Consider the following 20,306-nt stretch of genomic DNA (forward strand, 5'->3'; position numbering starts at 1 on the left):
TAGTTCTGTTGGGAGACTCTGCAGAATCAGCTGCATATAGTCTCAATGGTCCATGTCTGTATAAAATTATTTCTATTCAATCAACAGAAAACATAAAAACAGTTTGCTGGGCCTCCAGGTAAATATATGGGTATAATAATTTCCCGTATAATAAAATGTGTCCTAAATTATGGTCTTCTTGTAAAGAAAGGAGGACTTATATTTTCCACTAACAGAGTCAACATTACAATTGGAAAATAATAGTCAATGTTTAGAAGGAAAAGGAAGATTCAAAATTCATTAAGTGTAAAATTTCCAATATACCTTGGACTTAACAGACATCTTAGGATATATGAGAAGTCCTCTTTGAAAAAAGTCTCTTCTGTTGGAATTTTTTGGGTTTAGTTTTTGCTGCTGTTATTACTGTTGTTTTAAACAGAAAAGAACTCTTCCATCCAACAGAAAACAAAAATACGTATTTAAAAAACAAAAATAAATTATATACATAAGTAAGCTAAAATACAGCGTTAAAATGTTTAACAGTCTGGAAAAATCATTATTTTAAAGACAGAAAAATATATTTCTGAAGATTAATAATTCAAATTATATGAATTTGAATTCATATATCTTTGTTCAAGTGGAGCAAAGATAATTATGTTTAATACTGTCACCAAATTTCCACCTGAATTCCACACAAATTTTTTTTGATGACCTTGTAAACATAAGGTATTGTAAAAATACTCTAAATACAAAAATAACAAGTAAAAATTATAAAAATTATGTAACATCTTCTCACAGACACGTTATCCCAAAAATATATAAATGAACAAAAACACAAAAAAAAATAAAAAGAAGCTGTAATTTGCTATAAGTTCAACTTGAAAAACTTAAAATGAATGTAAAGATCCTTCCTTCCTAGAAGGAAAACACAAATACTTTCACCCAGCACTCATGAATACTAAATATTTATGACCTCTCTTTTTTCCACTAGCTTCCAGAGTGGGGAGTCATGCCATAATCATCTCTATACCACCAGTGCCAAAAGAAGGCTTAACTAAAAATAATATTTACTGAACCAATGAATAATTATTATTTTTATTTGGAAAGAGAAAAAAAATGGTACTCCTAAAAAAAATTAGTATCTCAGAATATAATCTTACCCTGCTGGACACTGTGCATCATTAATGCTCTCACATGTTTCTTCTGCCCAACTTTCCTCACCTAAAACATTTTCAAGAAGTACAATGAGTTAAACACACTCAATAGAAACAATGATTGTGATGCCTGTGAGACACATTAGGACAGATTCCAAAAACAAAATATGTTAACAGATACGTAGATAATACGGGACGTGATTCTAGGGAAACAAAACAAATAAAGGGAGTTATTCTGTTTCAAAATAAAAGTTAGCTGATATCAGGAATTAAAAAATGAATGTATAATTGCAAGACTAAAACATACTACTGTATTTGGGAGAACTTGAAGGCACCTTTTCCATTTTCAAATTGTTAATATTTTCAGCCAAAATTTACAACCCTTCTTCTATCCACCCAACAAAATCTTCTGGTATTAAATCCTTGATGTCTTAGCTCCTCTCATACAGAGCCAGGTTCTGTCAAAGAATTTCAAGGAACCCTGTAACACCTAGACGAGACATCATAATGACATCAGTTTACACAGAATCTTATGCCCTAACTTCACATCTACTCTCTCAATGCGCAGCAGACATCGTCCTCACTTACTATAAAGGAACCTGTTATATAGTCAGCCAGGCCCGCAAAAGTGATCTTTCCACAAGTACAGCGTTAACTATGCAGCTAATATCAAAATAACATGAGGGGGTTGTAGCAGGAAAGTGAGTGACTACAGATAAAACAACATTGGCCATGTTAGATAATGGTAATTATTAAGCTGGGTGACACAAGCTTCATCACATATTCTCTCTATTCAGGTATATATGTTTGAAAATTTCCTTAATACAATGTTTTTAAAATATTTTTTCAGCCAATATGGTTAGTCAATAACTATGACTTCTAATGTAAAAAATACATCTGTGCTAAACCCCGCTAGGACCTAGGAAGAGGTAAGCCTGCATCTGAACCCGGCGAGGGCATGACCTCCTGACCTCGGCACACGGAGCCATGGTTGATGCAGCAGTCGCCCTTGTCCTTGCAGTCATCCGAACAGGAGCAGAGGCTTCGGGACAACCTTTTCTCACCACACCTGAATTTGTTGCAAGTCCATATCCGTTCTAGAAACAAATATCAACACAATACGTTTCATGGTCCAAATTCAACATGTCCAAAGTGAATACAGAAATGTCTCTGGAACATGATCCATGAAGAGAAAATGGACCATTTTCTAACCCTGAGTCAGTCACAGAACCTACCACCACAGTGGTCAATCTGAACTAAGAGAAAATATGCAGGCAGTAATTATCATTCACTGAAAAGCCAGAATCTCATCATTTTAAAATGTAAACAAACATAATTCTTATTATACAACTCCCATGTCCGTCTTGGCTTCTTCCACCAGTCCTTGTCAGAGTTCTCAAAATTTAATCTAAACCTGGCTCGCTCTCATTTAAATGTTATTCCATGTCATATGTAGAGAAGACCAAATCAAACAGAAAATTTCCATAGTCTGATAGCTTTACTTTGAAGTTTAAGTGGACATCTTAAGCACTCTTGCTTTAATAAGCCCATAGAAATATTCATATATTTTAAGCAGCCTTTTTGAACTTAGGTGAAATGAAAATTAGACTACATAGGCTGTCAGCATACATTAAAAACAGACAGTTTTGCTCTCCATAAAACTTTGAACAAGGCAAAATATATAAATGTCTTTTCTCTCAGAAAATATAAAGGCCAAATTTTTAAAAATCTCAAATGGGTTAGGTAAATCACATACCTAAAAGATGCAGAACTTTTCTTTGCTCTTTTACCAAGGCCCATGACTCCATCTTTTCCCCTGCATATTTTTACCTGGTTCTATACACGTCTCCTGGTAATCTAGACAGCAGTTTCCAAGGTCAACGCAGGCAACATCACAGCGACAGTTCCCAAATGTTCTCTCAAAACAGCGACCTTTGCAACTTTTAACTGAAAATATTGAAGGAGTTAGATGTTTCTAATCATTATATAATTACAAAGCAAACATCAATTAATACACCTAAGTTAGTTATAGTCAGGTTCAAATATTGTTTTAGAAAACACAGATGGGGTGGGCAATAAAGTTAACCAAGAATCTTTTCACAAATACATGTAGAAAATGACACAAACAGAAGGCAGTAACCTTATAGAGTTTGCAATTTTATCTCTTGCCATAGGAAAAAAAGATGACTTTTTTCTTTTATATATTATAAACCCTACTGGGGTTAATAAAACTTAAATACTTTTGAATAATAAAGAAAATAAAAATAAGAAGAGCTTGTTCTGAAGATTTTATGCAGAGTTCTCTAAAAAGTGATAATCTATGAATAGTTCAGAAAGACAGAGAATACCTGACTTACATCATTCTCAGTCTGGTGTAAAGGAGAAGTAACGTGTTTGTACAGAACATGTTCTGCAGGACCCATCTCCCACCATCACCTAAAACATCCATTGCACCTTCAGATCCAGCCTGCTCCCTTTGAGAAACTTTCCCAAACTCCCAGTCTAGGTCCTTTTTCCTTTTAAGTTTGTATAAAACCTTACCCTTCATCTCAGTCACTTACTTCCATTTGTAACTAGATCATTTGGTTAATATCCCAGTCTCACCCTAGAGCACAAACTTCTTAAGAACAGAGACTACATCTGGATGTTACCCAGTACACTGTATCCCTGGTGCCTAGCAAGAGCCTTGACTATAGCTGGTACTAATACGTTTTTGTTAAATGGATAAATGGCAGATATGGAAGGAAAATACTTTTCATTAAAAACAATTTTACATTGTAACTCTTTACTAGTTATCTAGAATAAGCTAGGTTTTTATTGGATTACTAAAAAATCAGGATGGTAAGAAAAAAAATCCACTTATAAAATAATGGAAGTCCAAAAGAAAAAAATGAATAATCCTAGCTCTTGACTGCAATGGTCTCCTGACCCAAGAAGACACTGCCACAGAGTTTAACTCTCATTTAACACCAGGAAACTAGGCAATTTTAAGGACATGAAATGACAATAATAATTTCTAGGGTCAAAAATATTAACTTTCCTCACCCAAGGGGGAAAAGCTATTATAATAATAGCTATTACTTGGAGCTCACTAATATGTTCCTAGTCATTTAAAAAATAACATGCATTCCATGTTGAGTTTGGATTAAAATTGCTGTTTTCAATCATTCGGTTTTATTTTTACATGCCAAACTAAATTCAAGGGGAATTGCTTTGTGTCTAAAGGCTACATAGATGAACACTAAAGTCTATAGCTTTTTAATTTTATTAAACATTGACAGTTTTCTCTGAATAGTTGCCGACTAAATATATAAAATTACATTTCATTCATTTCAACAATAAATGACAGCTTAACAATCACTAAAATTTTTTAAATGACTCTTATTACAATTACAGAAGAGTTGAACAGAAGTATTTGTTCAATTTTCAAAACCAAATTCCCTAGGAAGACCATCAGTGATTTTAACGGGGAAAAAATAAAAACTACCTCAGAGCCAAAATAATGACTGCTACAGTGTACTGTGATTCATAGTTTTATTATTCATAGTAATCTTGTCAGTGTTGACTAGATTTCTGTACTCAATAAAATATATATATATACATATATATCTAGAAGCTTAAAAATATCACTGTTGCTTTGACATGTCTGCAATTTTAAAAGACTTACAAGCATGTAAGGATAAGTTTCTGGTTGCCCAGGGATGCTAACTGGTTACCTAGTAACCTCCAGGGCTAACTCCTTAGGGAGAAAAAGTGTTTGAGAGTCACTGGAGGAAGTCAGGGAGAGAGGCTCCAGGAGCACAGCACCAGAACCTGTCAGCCAGCTGCTTGTTTGTGTCTTTGTTCTTTATTTTTTGTTGTTTTGAGGTTTTTCTGTTTGTTTGTTTGGTTGGTTGGTTTTTTGGTCATAGCCCCTCTTCATCATTTTGGGATGAAGTTCTGCAAGTAAATAAAATAGTATATGGCTAAAATAATAAAAGAGCTTCAAGAAAAAGGCTCAAACCAGCATCAAATTTGCACTATCTATGGAGTACTCAAGGGATTAGGACATAACGCTTATCTCAATCACATTCTGAAAAAGGCTGACTAGTACCCCTACACACACACACACACACACACAAACACACACACACACACACACTAATTACTATACTAGTTACCTTCTTTGGCACAGCTTGGTTTCAACCCAAATATACAACCAAGGATTGTCGTTAACACACAGACTGACAATACCTGTGGAGAGAAAAAAAAAATGATGTAGTTTCAAAGCCCTTTTATTTCTTCAAATTTTTATTTCTTTAAATACTTCTAAACTTGTTGGTGCTGCTTTGTTTCCTAATCTGGTGCTGGTCACGTGATGTGTGCACATTGGAAAAATTCAAACTGCACATTTTTGCTTCAGGTATTTTTCTGTATGTATGTCATACTTCAACAAAAAGTTTACTTAAATATTAGCAAACAAATCTATGCCTTCCTGGGTTAATGTCGCCAGAAATTTCCCAGTTGATGTAAATGAATCCAGTCCAAAAACTTATAATAATTAAGGTAGGGAGAAAAGAAAACCTAACAATTTTCTACTTGTTAATCCATAAAAGGCAATATAAGAATATCAGATGCCTCTTTTAACAGTTTAATTACACAAACCTAAACACTATTCTCATATTCACTGTGACAGCTTGTGGGAATGAGCAACAGACAGGATTGGATGACTACATCCCGGACCCAAATGTTACCACAAACTAGTTGTGTAGAGATTTGGAGCAGGTCACTTTAACATACCAGACATCAATTTACTCACTTATAAAATTAAAGGGCTGGACTCCTTGGATCCCTAAAAATCTTTCCAGCTCTAACATTTTGCAACTTTCTCATTCTCCACTATTCTGCACTTTGACATTTGACTTTAACTAGATCATTTGGTTAACATGGTGTAAGTGATTACACCATATAACTCCCAAGAACAATGACAGAAGTTTATTTGTGAGTTAGAAAAAAAAAAAAAGGAGCAGAATAATCTACAAAATAGTCCTCAATAGTTTTCAGTGGAATGGAGTTCCCTTGGCAGCTCTCTGGAATGTCACATTTCAGGACAATTCAATAAAATATGCATTGAGCACCAACTATGTGTAAAGACTATATTATGAACTGAAGGAAAGAATAAGAGATCCCCCAGGGAGCTTCTACTTTTTGGGAAAAGGCAAAAGCAACAGCACAAATGGCTCATATTTGGTAGACTCTAGGTGCAGAGTTCTATAGCTGTTTAAAGAGGAAAGGCTGGGGTGGCCAGTGAGAAAGAGATCAGAAAAGATTTCATAGAGGAAGCCTCTGGGCTGGACTCTGAAGAGGGGAAATGATGGCATGATATTGCCAGGTAGAGCTGATGGAAGGGAAGAGAGGGCAGAGCAGAGAAAAGCCAGTCTAAGGAAAGGCTTGCAGGAAGGAAGGCATATGGGAGGCGGCAGATGAATGATGAGCAGCCTACTTTGGCTGGAACCAAGAATATGAAAAAGGGGAATGGACACAGTGTGGAAAGATGGCATGGCATTTCCCAAAAGCCAAGATGAAGAGATACTAAAGACAGGAGGGATGGGTGAATGGGACAGGGTGGGTGGTGGGTAGAGGCTTTTTTATGTTTTCTGAACTCATTCCCTCAAATAAAACATACTGAGTGTAGACTGTATGCTGATCTGTAGTTTAGGTACTGGGTACTCAGTAGTAAAAGAGACATGACCTCTGTCCTCAGCATGCCTACTGTCAAGGGACTGCAGAACTAAAGAGGGAGTGAATGGCAAATAAACTGAGGAAGCAGGTCTAACTCATTTCTAAAGAAAACGAAGGTTAAGGAAAAAAGAGTGAAAGTACAGTGGGTCTAAAATACAACAGGGTCTAGGTCAGGTTCTTTTTTTAGGAAATCAAAAACCTAAATGTATATATGTCCATGAAAATAGGGAGCCATCAGAAGAAGAGCTTGAACAAATATGTAAAGAATGGCAAATAGAACAAGGTCATAAGAGTACTAATGGATTCTCCTAAGCCTTTAATGGTGGTGTAAACTAACACAAACTTATGGAAGAGTAATTCTAAAGGATCTATCAAAAACAATAAAAATTCTCTTACTGTCAATTATAAATATATAGGGAAATGAAAAAACAGTAAAACTAATCTGTATTTAGTATCCTGTAATTTAAACCATGGAAAATTAAAGTTTTATTTCTTTGTAATAAACCTATCAAGAATAGTTTGAACACTGCTTTATCTACTTCTCACAATACAGAGTGAGAATCTTTTATATGCCTTGGCAAATTGTCACATTCCTTTCTAAGTTTAGATAAGTTTCCAACGTTTTAACCTTTGTACTTTTAATATCATGAAACATCTCCAAAACTTCCATTAATATGAATCTTTGTATCACTGTCACTTCCTCTGGGACATCTTCATCCTTTTCATCACAACCATGCTTCTCATGTCAATAAATTCACTGTCACTAAGTTCCTTTGGCTGTATATCTAGAGTGTGTTGAACAGTGGCAGTGTTTGCCTACCCACAGTCAGCTATCTCTTCCGTAACCCCAACTACATTTGATCTGAATTTCATTTCCAGCATTATCACTTTTCTTTTTTTAACTGCACTTTATCAGCCAATTCCCTCTTTCAATAATTCATTTCTATAAAATGTGATGTAGGTCTACCATTGGCAGATAAAAAAGCAACACAAATATTTGTTTTTCTGTCTGTGCTGAACTGACCAACAGATGCATAGTAACCAATCACTGATACACTTTAAAAGAAGTGACATTGGTCACTGACCATGATATGCATCTGCTATTTGCATAGTGTTTTGTGGACTGAAAAAGCTAGTAGCAAAGATTGTACTTTATGCAATTACTCATAGTCAATAAATCTTAGTTACTGAAATTTGAACCATGTTTTTGGGAGACTGGTGTTATTTAATTAAACTGTGGGAACTGAAATTGTACATGTCAGAGAACCATGCAGAGCTAGCACTGCCTGTACTCTCACTAGTGGGCAGTAATATAGTATATAACATAATAATATATATATCCAAGGATGTTTAATTCAGAACTGTTCGTATTTGAAAAAAAAAAAAAAAACAGAAACAACCTAAGCTCATTATAAGAAACTGGTTTAAACAGTCAGGTTAATGATACAATAAAATACTCTCAGGGGATTAGCCTCAGAGAGGTGGGTGAGAAGAAGGCTTAAAGATACAAAAACCAGAAAAAGCTGAGGGGTAGCCATAGGAAGTTGGAAGCAGCCCTTCAATCCTTCTCTGTAAGTAAGAAGCATCTGTGGGGAGTGAGGAAGCCAAGGTGGGGCTCTGAAGTGATGAAGGGGGCTTAGGAGACCCCACGTGAAGGATGGCAGCAAATCAGTAGGGACAACAGAGATGGAATCAATAATGGAAGAGTGAACAGACCCTCCAGCTCTGGGGGCCCAGCTTAACTGAGATCATGAATTGTTTGTAATAAGACCCAGAGGCCTGGAATTCCAGGAGTGGGAGTGGGGGAGTGGGGTAAAAAGATAACATGGCATGGGGAGATAGGAAGGGAGGGGAAACAGAAAAGGGACCAAGAGAGTCAAGGTGTGACTGCAACAGCTGAACAGGGAGGGTTAGGACCATGTGACCATGGGTATTTGGATGGAGAACTGTGAGAAGTGAAGGATCGAGCGAATGAAGGAGTGGGAATGAGGGAGGGAGTGAGGAAGGAAGAAGAACAGAAGTTATGGACTCTGGAGAGAATTTCAGAGTCTGAGTTCTCAGAAGTGGGATGGTTTGGAGTGGAGGTGAACCCAAAAGTAGAAACCTGAAATTGGCATAAGGTACTTGCTGGAAGTTAAGAAGATGAAAAAGTTCTACTACTTTTACTAGTAATCGGAGTTAACCTTTTGACAATGAATGAAAATCATGATAAGAGAACTTATTTATATTCTCAAATTTATTGACTTACAATACATATTCCCTCACTGCTGAAGGAATTCAGTCATGAAGATGTATTACCAATAACCTTACTGTTCTAACTAAATATAAAACAAAACTTGTGAACAGTTCTGCTACAAGTAAGTCTCATCTTGAAGAAAACTATGAAAAGATTTAGTGGTAAGCAAGCATTTAAATTGCAACCATGAGTTTAAAGCATACATGATATATGAAAATCTTTGCCCTCTTGTTAAGCTACAGAAGAGGCATGCTGATCTTTTTAATCACCTCTTTGCTACTAAAAGATGTTATTTAGATTTACCTTTTAGATAATGCATAGCATGAAACTGAAACTAAAGTATGACCATAGAAACAAACATTTCACCTCTGTAAAAGATGAAATTTAAATTACCTACTACTTTGTTACACAACACCCAATCAGAATAGTTTTTAGTAGGAAATTTCTCTCCAACAATTAACAGAGCTGCGAAATCTAATTCAATTTGAATTTTCTTCTCAAAGTAGTTTAATCCAACAATGTCAAAATCCACCATCCTTTCATACCTCTATAACACTTTAGGTAGTTTTCAAGTTTTGATATTTTCCTAGAAGCTATAGACAAAATATTTTATCTTAGAAAACATGAAGCTTGGAGACATATAAGTAAAAGTAAAGTTGTTGGAATGTTTTGCCTCTATGTTAGAACAATATTTATTTGGAGTTTCCTGCTTGTTTAGTTAGAGTCCCTGAATCATTTCTTGGACATTTAGTGAACCAAAACAGATATAAAGAAATCACTCAATTTTTTTTCTCACAAATTCCCTTAAACACAGTGGCGTTAACATAATGAGTATTATTCTTTCTTTATCAAGTATTCATACAAATATGTGTCCACTGGCCTTTGCTAAAGGCCAGAGATGCAAATGAAAGCAATTCCTCCCCGACAGAGAAAGCAGGTAGACATTAAAATGAATGATTACAGGGCTTTCCTGGTGGCGCAGTGGTTGAGAGTCTGCCTGCCGATGCAGGGGACACGGGTTCGGTTCGTGCCCTGGTCCAGGAAGATCCCACATGCCACGGAGCAGCTGGGCCCGTGAGCCATGGCTGCTGGGCCTGCGCATCCGGAGCCTGTGCTCCGCAACGGGAGAGGCCAGCGTACCGCAAAAAATAAATAAATAAATAAATAAATAAATATAAATAAAATAAAATGAATGATTACAATGGAACTGGACAAGAGCTACAGTTGAAATATGTAAAAAATGTTAACATGCTACCAGCACAGTGGAGAGAAGAAAAGGAGAGAATGGTTACAAAAGGCTTCACAAAGAGAGAGGGGGGAAAAAGGAATTTCCCCTTCAATCAATAAACAAATGTTTGAGCGCCTGCAATACGCACTGGACTTCGATTCTGTGGAGAAGTACAAAATTAAAACAAAAAAGAATTTGTGGTGAAATCCCTAATCTGAGTTGATAATCTACTCAGGGCGACAACTCTAGAATTTGTTGATGACAAAGACATGAGACAGTGAGAAGTAACCTAAGAATTAAACTACATAGTGACAATGTGTCACCCATGCACCCATGCATAGGTACAGAAACTATTTTTTAACTGTACAGGCTAGCTGTGTTTTATCAACAAGATGCCACAAAGGCCCGTGGCAAAACCAGACTGAACCAGCTAGATCCAAGATGGCAGACAAAGTAGGCTAATGGTCACCATTTTCTTTGACTTGATTTATCTCTGTGTTTCCATATCAACCCCTGAGAGCTGAAGGACACTTGCCCTGATTTATCTCTGTGTTTGTTTCAAAAGTACCTGGTGTTGGGCCGATGGTTTGCAGCTGTACTGGGAGAGATACATGCTTTGAGAGATACACAGTGGTCAACCGCTCAGAACCCGGTCCTGACTTGACCACAGGACCGCATCTGTGCAGATGAAACCTGGAGGAGCCCAAGAGTTTCCTTTGCTTCATCACCATGCTAAGATCGTTGCCCAGCGGGGGGATTTGTACTCTGCTTGCACAATTGGTGCCATGTGCAAAGGAGTGTGGAAGATCGCGCATGCCCAGGCTGCCCCTGGAAATCTCCACCCCTTTCCTAGTGCCCTGATGACCTGTCTGCCTCCTGACCCTTAAGATTCCCTTACTTCCCTCCCTTAGAGGAGATGGTACCTTTAGAGCATGAGCTCTGCTTCTCCATTCTCTGGCCATTGAATAAAAGCCTGTCTTGCTTGCACCAAACTCAGTTTCATTATTGGCAGCGTGAACCTGAGTGCGGGAAAGAACTCCCTGATCCTGCCAGGGGGCCTCAGTTCATCTAGCGCCCCAAGAGAGGGGCCTGGTATCTAATTCAGTAACAAATCTATGCAATGGTGCTTTGTGCAGATTCAGGGAAGTATAGAAAATAACACCCGTCTGGGAAAGAGAGAATAACAGTGATTACAGTAGTAGCCATCACTTCTACAGAACAATAGGAACCATCCCTTCTGTAGTACTTACCATGTGCTAGGCTCTTTTCTAAGAGTTTTCTATCAAATCATTTAATCCTCACAATAACACTGTGACACAGATTATTGTATTTACCCAGTTTAAGGAAATTTAGCTGCAGAGAGGTTAGCAACTTGCCAAGGATCAGAGTTGATAAGCGACATGGGCAAGATTAGGACTTAAACAGTCAGATTGTAAAGGGAGTGGGGCAGGAGGGGGGCACACGGGAGTGTCCAAAAGGTGGCTGTGGCCTTCGGGGCAGTCAGTGTGGAGCTGCTGCGGATTTAAACATGAAAGCGACATGACTGGATTTATAAATTCTAGAAAGATCCTTTGGTGACACTGTGAAAGGCTGTGCCATAAGCCACTCACCTGCCTGTCTTCTCCCAGGAGATGCTCTGTCCTCCTCTGGGTCTTTCCAATTACTGCAGCCCTGACCATGCTCTGGGAGATTTGTTTATCTGTCTGTCTTTGACTGGACTGTGAGCTCCAGGGAGGCGTGGATTTATTGATTCATCTCTGTATTTTCTAGGTCTAGCAGAGTGCCTAGCGCATAGACATTCAAAATAACTGTGGACCTGAAAAATCAGTAAACTGATTTAATTAAATAATTTGGGGGAAAACTATAAATCTCCCCCTTTTCTTCATCTGAGTTGACAAAGTCAATCAGTTTGTTAAGTGCCTTTATATAAAGGGTGCCTATAATAAATATAGGTGAAAAGCATTTTTTTAGGAAATGGACAATTGCTGGATTTGGTATTCAAATGTGACAGATGCCTCTCCAATTTGAAGATGAATTGGCTGACCACATTGCCTATCAGTCAGTCCTCTGACCTTTTACTCAAGCAGCATGCTTTCTGGAAACGACTCTGTGGGAACTCAGACCTACGCGTTGCTGGAGTCTTCAGGGGATTTCCTTTCCTAGAGGATATGGGTTAGATCCTAATGCAACAAGCCCAGTGCCAAGAAACTCCCACCGGAGGCTCAGAGGCATGTCATGCTCAAAGATAATGTCTTGTTTTTGAAGAACTTTGAAGTATTACAAAATTCAGTGTAGAAGTTAGAACAACTGCTTGAGTGTACTGAGAAGTTTTTTAAAGACAAGGGTCTAACTTTTGCTTGGCCTCTTATATACTCAGTATCGTTTTAGTTACATTTGACTTAACTGAAGATTCTCCCAAATGGCAGTGAAATTTTATGTGAAGCAATTTATATAACTGGTCAAATGAAAATGGGGGAAGGAGATACTACGCACTGGACAAGCACATCACTTAGGGGCAAACCTCACACTCAACCTCTCAGTGAAACCTGAACACGCTGAAGAAGTTGACATCTACCTGGCAGAAAGGGGTTCCGTTTCAAAATGGCGAGGGTTCAAATCCCACCTCTGTTCATTCATTTTTTTCAGCATTCAACAAATATTTCCTGAGAGGCTACCATGTGTTAAGAAGAGCCTCGTGCTGGGTATACACCAGGAAACGAAAACATTTCAGTGCTTTCATGGAGCTTACCTTCTTGTGACTTATAGACAACCACCAATTATGTGACTTAGAAATGTTTCATATCCTTGCTAAACATTATTTTTTATCTATGAAGTGGTGACAATACACACCTCAAAAAACTGGCACAAGCCTTGGACATAATTTACAGAAAGTACCCAGATTGGTGACTGGGGCATATTTACTCCATAAATGACAGTTCCTACTAGGAATATCCAACTCACTTAGAGCACTGAGACATTACAGATTCTTCTACAGGAACAATATAACCTTATCAATGTTTAATCAAACTTCAGGGCATTCTTTCTTAGTTGCTGTTAAAAGAAATGCCATAAACTAGTATACTAATATTTCCCTTTTTCTTGGGGGGGTGGTTAATTCTGCAGTAATCTGTTTAACAGTGGTTGAAGACCATGCACTGGTAAAGAAAATATGTCAAAAAGGTGTAATAGAGAAGAAAAGCAAATTATTATTTTGCAGGGAATGGCTGTACTGGTAACTTGAGTTATACCTATACAGCAGCTCTCCAACCCATGCCACTGAAAAAGGGATCCATGTAAACACCAATTTGTGAATTAGAGATTACTACAGATTCATAACTGCACACTTAACAAAGATTAGCTGTGGATGGATCCAAGCACTGTGCATATAAAAATCTCTAGAAAAAGTCTGAAACAAGCACCTTAAAGTATATATACTTCTCAAAAACTACACTTCCTACACTTTATCCTAAGGCAAAAAAATTATGTACAAATATTTAGATACAAATATATACATGCAGTACTATTTATAACAAAAAATAGACATATGTACAATGTCTAATAATAGGAAAATGGCTAAAGAAAATATGGACTATGTATATAATATGAATATTATAAGCCATTAACAGTTATGATTTAGAAGAATATTTAATGACCTGGGGAAAGACACTGTTGAGTATGAATGGCAAACTATAAAACAGAATAGGCAATATGGTCCTAATTTTATGTTATACATAATACATAGTTTACAAATAGTCTTATCTCTGGCTGATGGGTTCACAGTGATTCTTGTTATCTTCTTGGTACTTACCTTTATTTTCCAGTTTCCACAATGAACCCATATACTTTTAGAATCAGTATACTGGAGAACCCAGGGGGCTAGCATGGATACTAGTGACCCAGAGTAAAGTTTACCTCATTCTGGCATTTTAGTGATCTTCAGCGTAACAGGAAGTCCTCCCTGCCCACTTAACCTAAGCAAACTCTAATCAACAAATTCTGCCTCCATTTAACCTACCTAATCCCTCATTCTTAAATATCAATGAACCACCATGATTCACCAGTCATTTGAGGTAAGCCTAAAATATGAGATCAACAAAAAGAAAAGGTCTAAGATCAACACAAAGGAAAAACAGGGAGGAGAAGAGAGAAAAACATTTAAAACAAACCCATCTAAGTAGTATTCTCAATAGGATTCAAGAAGTTACATACAAATCTTGAAATCAAAAGGCTCATACTACTAATATCAAGTAACCAGAATAATAAATCAAAGACTCATACTTATTCACATCACTATAAAATACCAGAACACCAACAATAAAAAGATCTTCAAGTGAAAGGCTATGCCAACTTCACTTCACAATAAGCAGTGAATAAGTATAAGATCAGAGTTAGTTTTTCCTTGAAGGATAGAACTAACTGTGGAAGCTCTCTGGGTCTAGAGAGGTCTGTGCAAGAAGTTTATTGACTTCTGGTTCAATCTCTTCATTGATTATAGAATTACTTAGATTCTCTAATTTTTCTTGACTCAGCATTTCTTGAAATTTTTCACTTCATCTGCATTTTCAACTATATTGGTATAAAGTGATTTACAATAATCACTTGTTATTTTTTCAGTGGCTGTAGCACTGAATTTGTGTTCCTTTTTTTCATTCCTGATGTAATTTGTGCCTTCTCTCTTTTTTTTGGGTAATCAGGCTCACCATGGGGGATCAAACCTTTTCAAAGAATCTGCTTTTTACTTTGTCAGTCTCTTTTTTATTTTACTGATTTCTAGTCTTTATTTTTTTCTTTCCTTCCATATCCCAGGTCTAATTTTCTGGGTTTTCTTTTATTAAGTTGTTGATATGGACGCTTAGGTTTTAGCTTTTTTGGACTTTATTCTCTTTTAATATTACTTTTATTCTAACTTTTAAACCCCTATGACATTGTTGTTTTATAAGTACATTTATGTCTACCCAAATATTTACAAGTTTGTGCATTTTAATGCATATTTTCCTTTACACTTTTCATCTGGAAACATCTGGAATCAGTTTCCTTCTGCATAAAGAAATCTTTTAAAACTTTCCTCATGGCAGATTCTGTCAGTGTTTGTTAGTATATACATGTCTTTATTTTATTCTCATTTTTGAATGGTATTTCTGCAGGGGTGTACAACTCCAGTCTGGCAATTGTTTTCTTTCGGCACAGTGAAGATCTCATTATACTATGAGAATTCAGCTGTCAGTCCATCATACTTGAAGAAAATTTGTCATTTTTCTCCTATACCTTCAATGATTTTTATTTTTACCTTTGTATTCTGCAATGTTATTCTGTTGTTTTTTGACATATATTTCTTTTATTTATTCTGCTTATGATTCAATGAGCTACTTGAATCTAAGGACTGATGTCTTTCATCAGTTCTAGAAAACTGTCATCTCTTCAAATAGTGTCCAAAATAAAAGGTAAAAGGGATAATACTATCAGTAATCAGGAAACCTAGAAAGTTTTTTAAAGAACCAAATAAATTTTTAGAAATAAAATGAACAAAATTAATTAAAGGATTAGGCTTCACATCAGAAGAGATGTAGAGTAGTGGGAGACAGAATTTGTGAGCTGAAAAATAGATCAGAAGACATTATCTAGCATGTATCACAAAGAAAGATCACAAGAAATTATCCTTCTAATTCAATTCACTATTATTTCTTCCATATTTTCTTTAAAAAGGACAAGAATTTTATAATCTGTGTCTGATAACACTATCATCTGAAGTCATTGTTTGTTTGCTTCTGCTGTGTGACACTTCTGCTGTGTGGTGCTTCTGCTGTGTGATGCTTCTGTTGTGTGATGCTTCTGCTGTATGATGCTTCTGCTGTGTGATGCTTCTGCTGGCTTTTGCTCATGTTGCCATTTTCCTTTGTGTGCTTAGTTGTTTTTAACTGTGTTCTGTTCATTCATTGATGTTAAAACTTTTCAGGATTCTTTGAAGCTGAGGATGATGGTGTTTTCCTCCAAAAAGGATTTATGTTTTGCTTCTGCCAAAAACATTGGGGAAATTTCAAGTTTGAGACCACCTTCACAACTTGAGGTAGATAAAGTGAGATCAGCTTGTATATATCTTTATATATGGAGGATACGCCATAAATTACACAGTACCTATGTCCTCCACAGGATGTTCCAACTTCATACAACATATTACATATATAAGATAATTCACTTATAATATAATACATAGCTTATAAGGTATATAAGCATGCACAATTTCTTCATAAAATGAAATTATGACTTCAAAACCATATCTCAATTTCTAATTGCTGATAGTTTCCAAAAACATATCTTTTATATCTCTGTCTCTCTGGCCCATGCTCAACCTCTTCAATTTCAATTTAAGAAATATTAGTCCCTGCCAGTACTATTCCAGGGAATATCTCATATGACAACTGTATTAAGCTGGATGTCCTCTACCCTCACAATTACATCAGCATTGGCAATTAAGAAAATAATGATAATATTTATTCTCTCATTGACAGGTCTCAATTAGGAGTCACAGAAATCATTATCGCAATACCAACTTAGGACTAGCATAGGTTGAAGGTTACAATGACAGAGGGAAGAAGAGGTGCTAAAATGAAAGTGTAATGGGGGAGTCATTTTATGACGTTTCAAGCAACAACTAGCAATTTCTTAAACTATAATTCACACACACACACACACACACACACACACACACACACAAAGAATGACAACAAAACCCCAAAAATATCCAGGGTCTTGGTGATCAAGGCCATTTATCAAACCACTGCTTATAAGAGTAACCAGAAGGACCAATCACGAGGCTAATGACAACATAACGGAGAGGAACACCATGGTGGGTTCCTTTGACTCTGGACAGATCCATACATGTGGGGTGGAACGTGTCACTACCTGTGCAAGCCCAGCTGCTAAAGCACTTCTAGGACCTCTGTATGAGTTATAAGCAACCTAAGATCACAAGCCATAGCACTCCCCCTCAGAGAGACTCTTACTTCTATGGATAGAAGGAACCTCTGCTCTGCGGATACTGTATTTTCCACAAACATAAAATGGAAAATATTACCTTTAAAATGAGAGATGCTAAGACAGGAGTCCACAAAAACAAGCTTCAAAGACGTAGCACAGAAATTTTGGTTGACTTTCTAAGAATTCATCATCGACACATTTTTTTACAATAATGATTAACAGAATTGCTGGATGTATACCATCATTTCCAACAGTACTTCTTCCAATTTATGTCAGAAATATTGCTATGAAATCTGGCACATTTCTTAAGATACAAACTACTTCTCATATTTAGTGAATGGGGGAAATCAGTAGCAGGCTGAGTTTAACAGACTTTACCAAAGTGAATTCTAGTCATGAGTAAAAAGAAATATATTCACATTGAGAAACTACACACTCTTCTTTGGTATTCTTTTTTCTCATATCCTTTTAAAAAAGAATAGAGGAGAAATAAACTTAGAAGGCAGTAGAGCAGTTTTATGAGGTACAAAATATCATTAAATTAATATTTAAATATTTAATGTAATATTTATATTATTTTTTTTAATACTGGCTCTTAAAGGCTCCCCCCATCTGTCACTCAGCAGCTCTGAGCTTTTAACCCTTTCCTAAGTGAGAAAGAAAGATAATGGCAGACATATTTTTTACCATCCAGATAGGACACTATGTACATGAAAGATAAAGAAGATAATGCCCTGAATCAAATATAAATCTGTTAGGAGTTGCTGATAATAGAAAGTGCAGTTCAAAACAATTATCTTGAATAAGCACAGTGCTGTACACACTTGGTTGAACCAGTCTCTCAGGCAGATAAAACTATGAGAGTCTTGTCTAAACTCTAAGAGTCCAGAGAAGGGTTTTGGCACTTTTAATATTCAAGCAAATAGTCATTTCATCATTTCCCTAATTTTCAATGAATTATCCTGGTAAAATAAGCACTTGAAGAAAAGTCTCAAAGAAAGCTCAAATTAGTAGCCCAGGGAGCTAGTAATGATAATTGGAAAATATTTTTTTAGGAGAACAGGTTAAAATGGAATATCAAATTAGAACTCTAGCTTAAGAAAACAGAAACAATGTTAGAACTTTACCATAAACTGTAAGGAAATTATTAAAATTCTATCCATTTTCGATTAACAATATAAGTCTGGCAAAATTGTAGCCCTAATCTCAAAGAAACCAATAACTCTCATGCCTTTATACCCAAATTAAGATGTGAGTTACTTCTGGAGCTTTGTGATATCGAGAAAAGCACGTTATCTATAGCCCCTTTATTGGGTTGGACTGGGTATTTTCTCTTCTCCCTAATAAATCTAAAATATCTATGAATCTACTTTCCCCTGACATTTGATGTTACCTTTATTTGGATCACCCCTAACCCCACATCCTTTATCCTCCTCTCTTAAGAAATATTACCCCAAATATATACATGTATTAAGATTTCTTGTTGAACACAGGCCATTGGAATAAACTATTAGGCCTGTCATGAGAAGTACCTGAAACACTAGCCTGCAAGCCTTACTTTCCCAGGTGAAGCAGAAAGGGGGTCAGAAACTCACCTGAGCCATATCCTCCATATCAAAACTTTTCCTGGGGACCCTGCAAGGCCTCCAGAGAACTGCTTTATCTAGGCCAGTAATTCTCCTTTCCTATAGTGTTCATTTTTCCCCCAAGTTTTATTAAGAAATAATTAACATATATCACTGTATAAGTTTCAGGCATACAGTATGATGGTTTGATTTAAATATATAGTGAAATGATTACCACAACAGGCTCAGCTAACATTCATCATCTCATACAGATACAATAAAAAGAAAAACATGATCATTTATTTTTGTTTCCAAAAGTACCAAACATTTTCAAAGGAAAAAACATCCAGTACTTATAACTTCTGCTTGAGTGAGCAAATCACTTCTCCCAGATCGCAGTGACTGCTTTCACAGACTTTTCCCTCTGAAGACTTTCCCTCACAGACTTTTCCTTCTGTTTCCCTCTGAAGTTAAAGGTCAAAGCATAAAAGTCCATTTGGTAGTTTAAAGTAGTGGTCTCAGCAGAGATTCAGCTTTGATGGCAAGCTTCCTTCCATGACTCCCACACCCTCACTGAATCTTGAGATGCAAGCACCTAATCAACAAGATCAGTAACAGCAAACACCTCAACACAAAGCAGGATCCTCTTAAAAAGCTTGTGGGTAACTCCTCAGATATAGCCTCCTGCCCCTAGAATTTCTATTCACATCCACAAATGGGTAATGCCCACAAGGGATCACAGAATTATTAAATATCAACACTGTTCTTAGTCTGACGGCTTATTTAACCGTCTTCTGTCTTCAACAGGACTGTTAGTATTGAAAAATACATTTTTGTGGCCTCTCTTTATCTAATCTTCAGAATTACCTTAGCTTTTTAAGAAAAGCAATCTATTGAGAAAAGAGATCTTGAGGGAAATATATAGTAAACTGGATTTCTATCTCTTGCCTTACAACAAAATAACATATGAAGTAAATATTTAAAGGTTTAACATGAAATCACTAGAAGAAAATATAGGCATATATTTTTATATTTTTAGGGTGATAAATGCCTTTACAAGCATGGCACAAAATCCAAAAATTATAATGGAAAAGCTGATATATTTGATTTCATAAAAATTAGGAATTTCTGTAAAAATTCCAAAAAAAGAACCCCTACCACAAGAAAAATCAGGGTGGGAGAAACTAAGGTAAAACTTTCCAACATATGACAAAAAGTTAATTTCCATGATAGATTATGAGTGTATAAAAGTTAAGTAGAAAAAGATAACTCACAATTTTAAAACACCAAAAGTAATAAACCGGATATTTCGGGAAATAAAACAGCTAATAAAAATATGTCATACGCCTTCATTAAAATTCAAAGAAGTATAAATCAAAGAGTCCCTTTTTTACCCAATGAAATCGACAAATGTTAAAAAGATTGATAATTACAAGTGCTGGGAAGGA

General features: G+C 36.2%; 1 protein-coding gene across 1 annotated transcript in view; it reads right to left on the minus strand.

The window, feature by feature from the left end:
- The window catches only part of ENPP1 (ectonucleotide pyrophosphatase/phosphodiesterase 1), a 67,651-nt gene that overhangs the window by 29,621 nt on the left and 17,724 nt on the right, over window positions 1–20,306 (minus strand). The window contains exons 2-5 of the mRNA XM_060114404.1: window positions 5,294–5,366; window positions 2,964–3,080; window positions 2,105–2,230; window positions 1,140–1,200 (exon numbers count right to left, since the gene is read on the minus strand). Coding sequence (XP_059970387.1) covers window positions 1,140–1,200; window positions 2,105–2,230; window positions 2,964–3,080; window positions 5,294–5,366 — 377 coding nt within the window. The remainder of the gene's footprint in view (window positions 1–1,139; window positions 1,201–2,104; window positions 2,231–2,963; window positions 3,081–5,293; window positions 5,367–20,306) is intronic.

The sequence above is a fragment of the Mesoplodon densirostris genome, chromosome 12 (genome assembly GCF_025265405.1).
Source record: "Mesoplodon densirostris isolate mMesDen1 chromosome 12, mMesDen1 primary haplotype, whole genome shotgun sequence".
Lineage (NCBI taxonomy): Eukaryota > Metazoa > Chordata > Mammalia > Artiodactyla > Ziphiidae > Mesoplodon > Mesoplodon densirostris.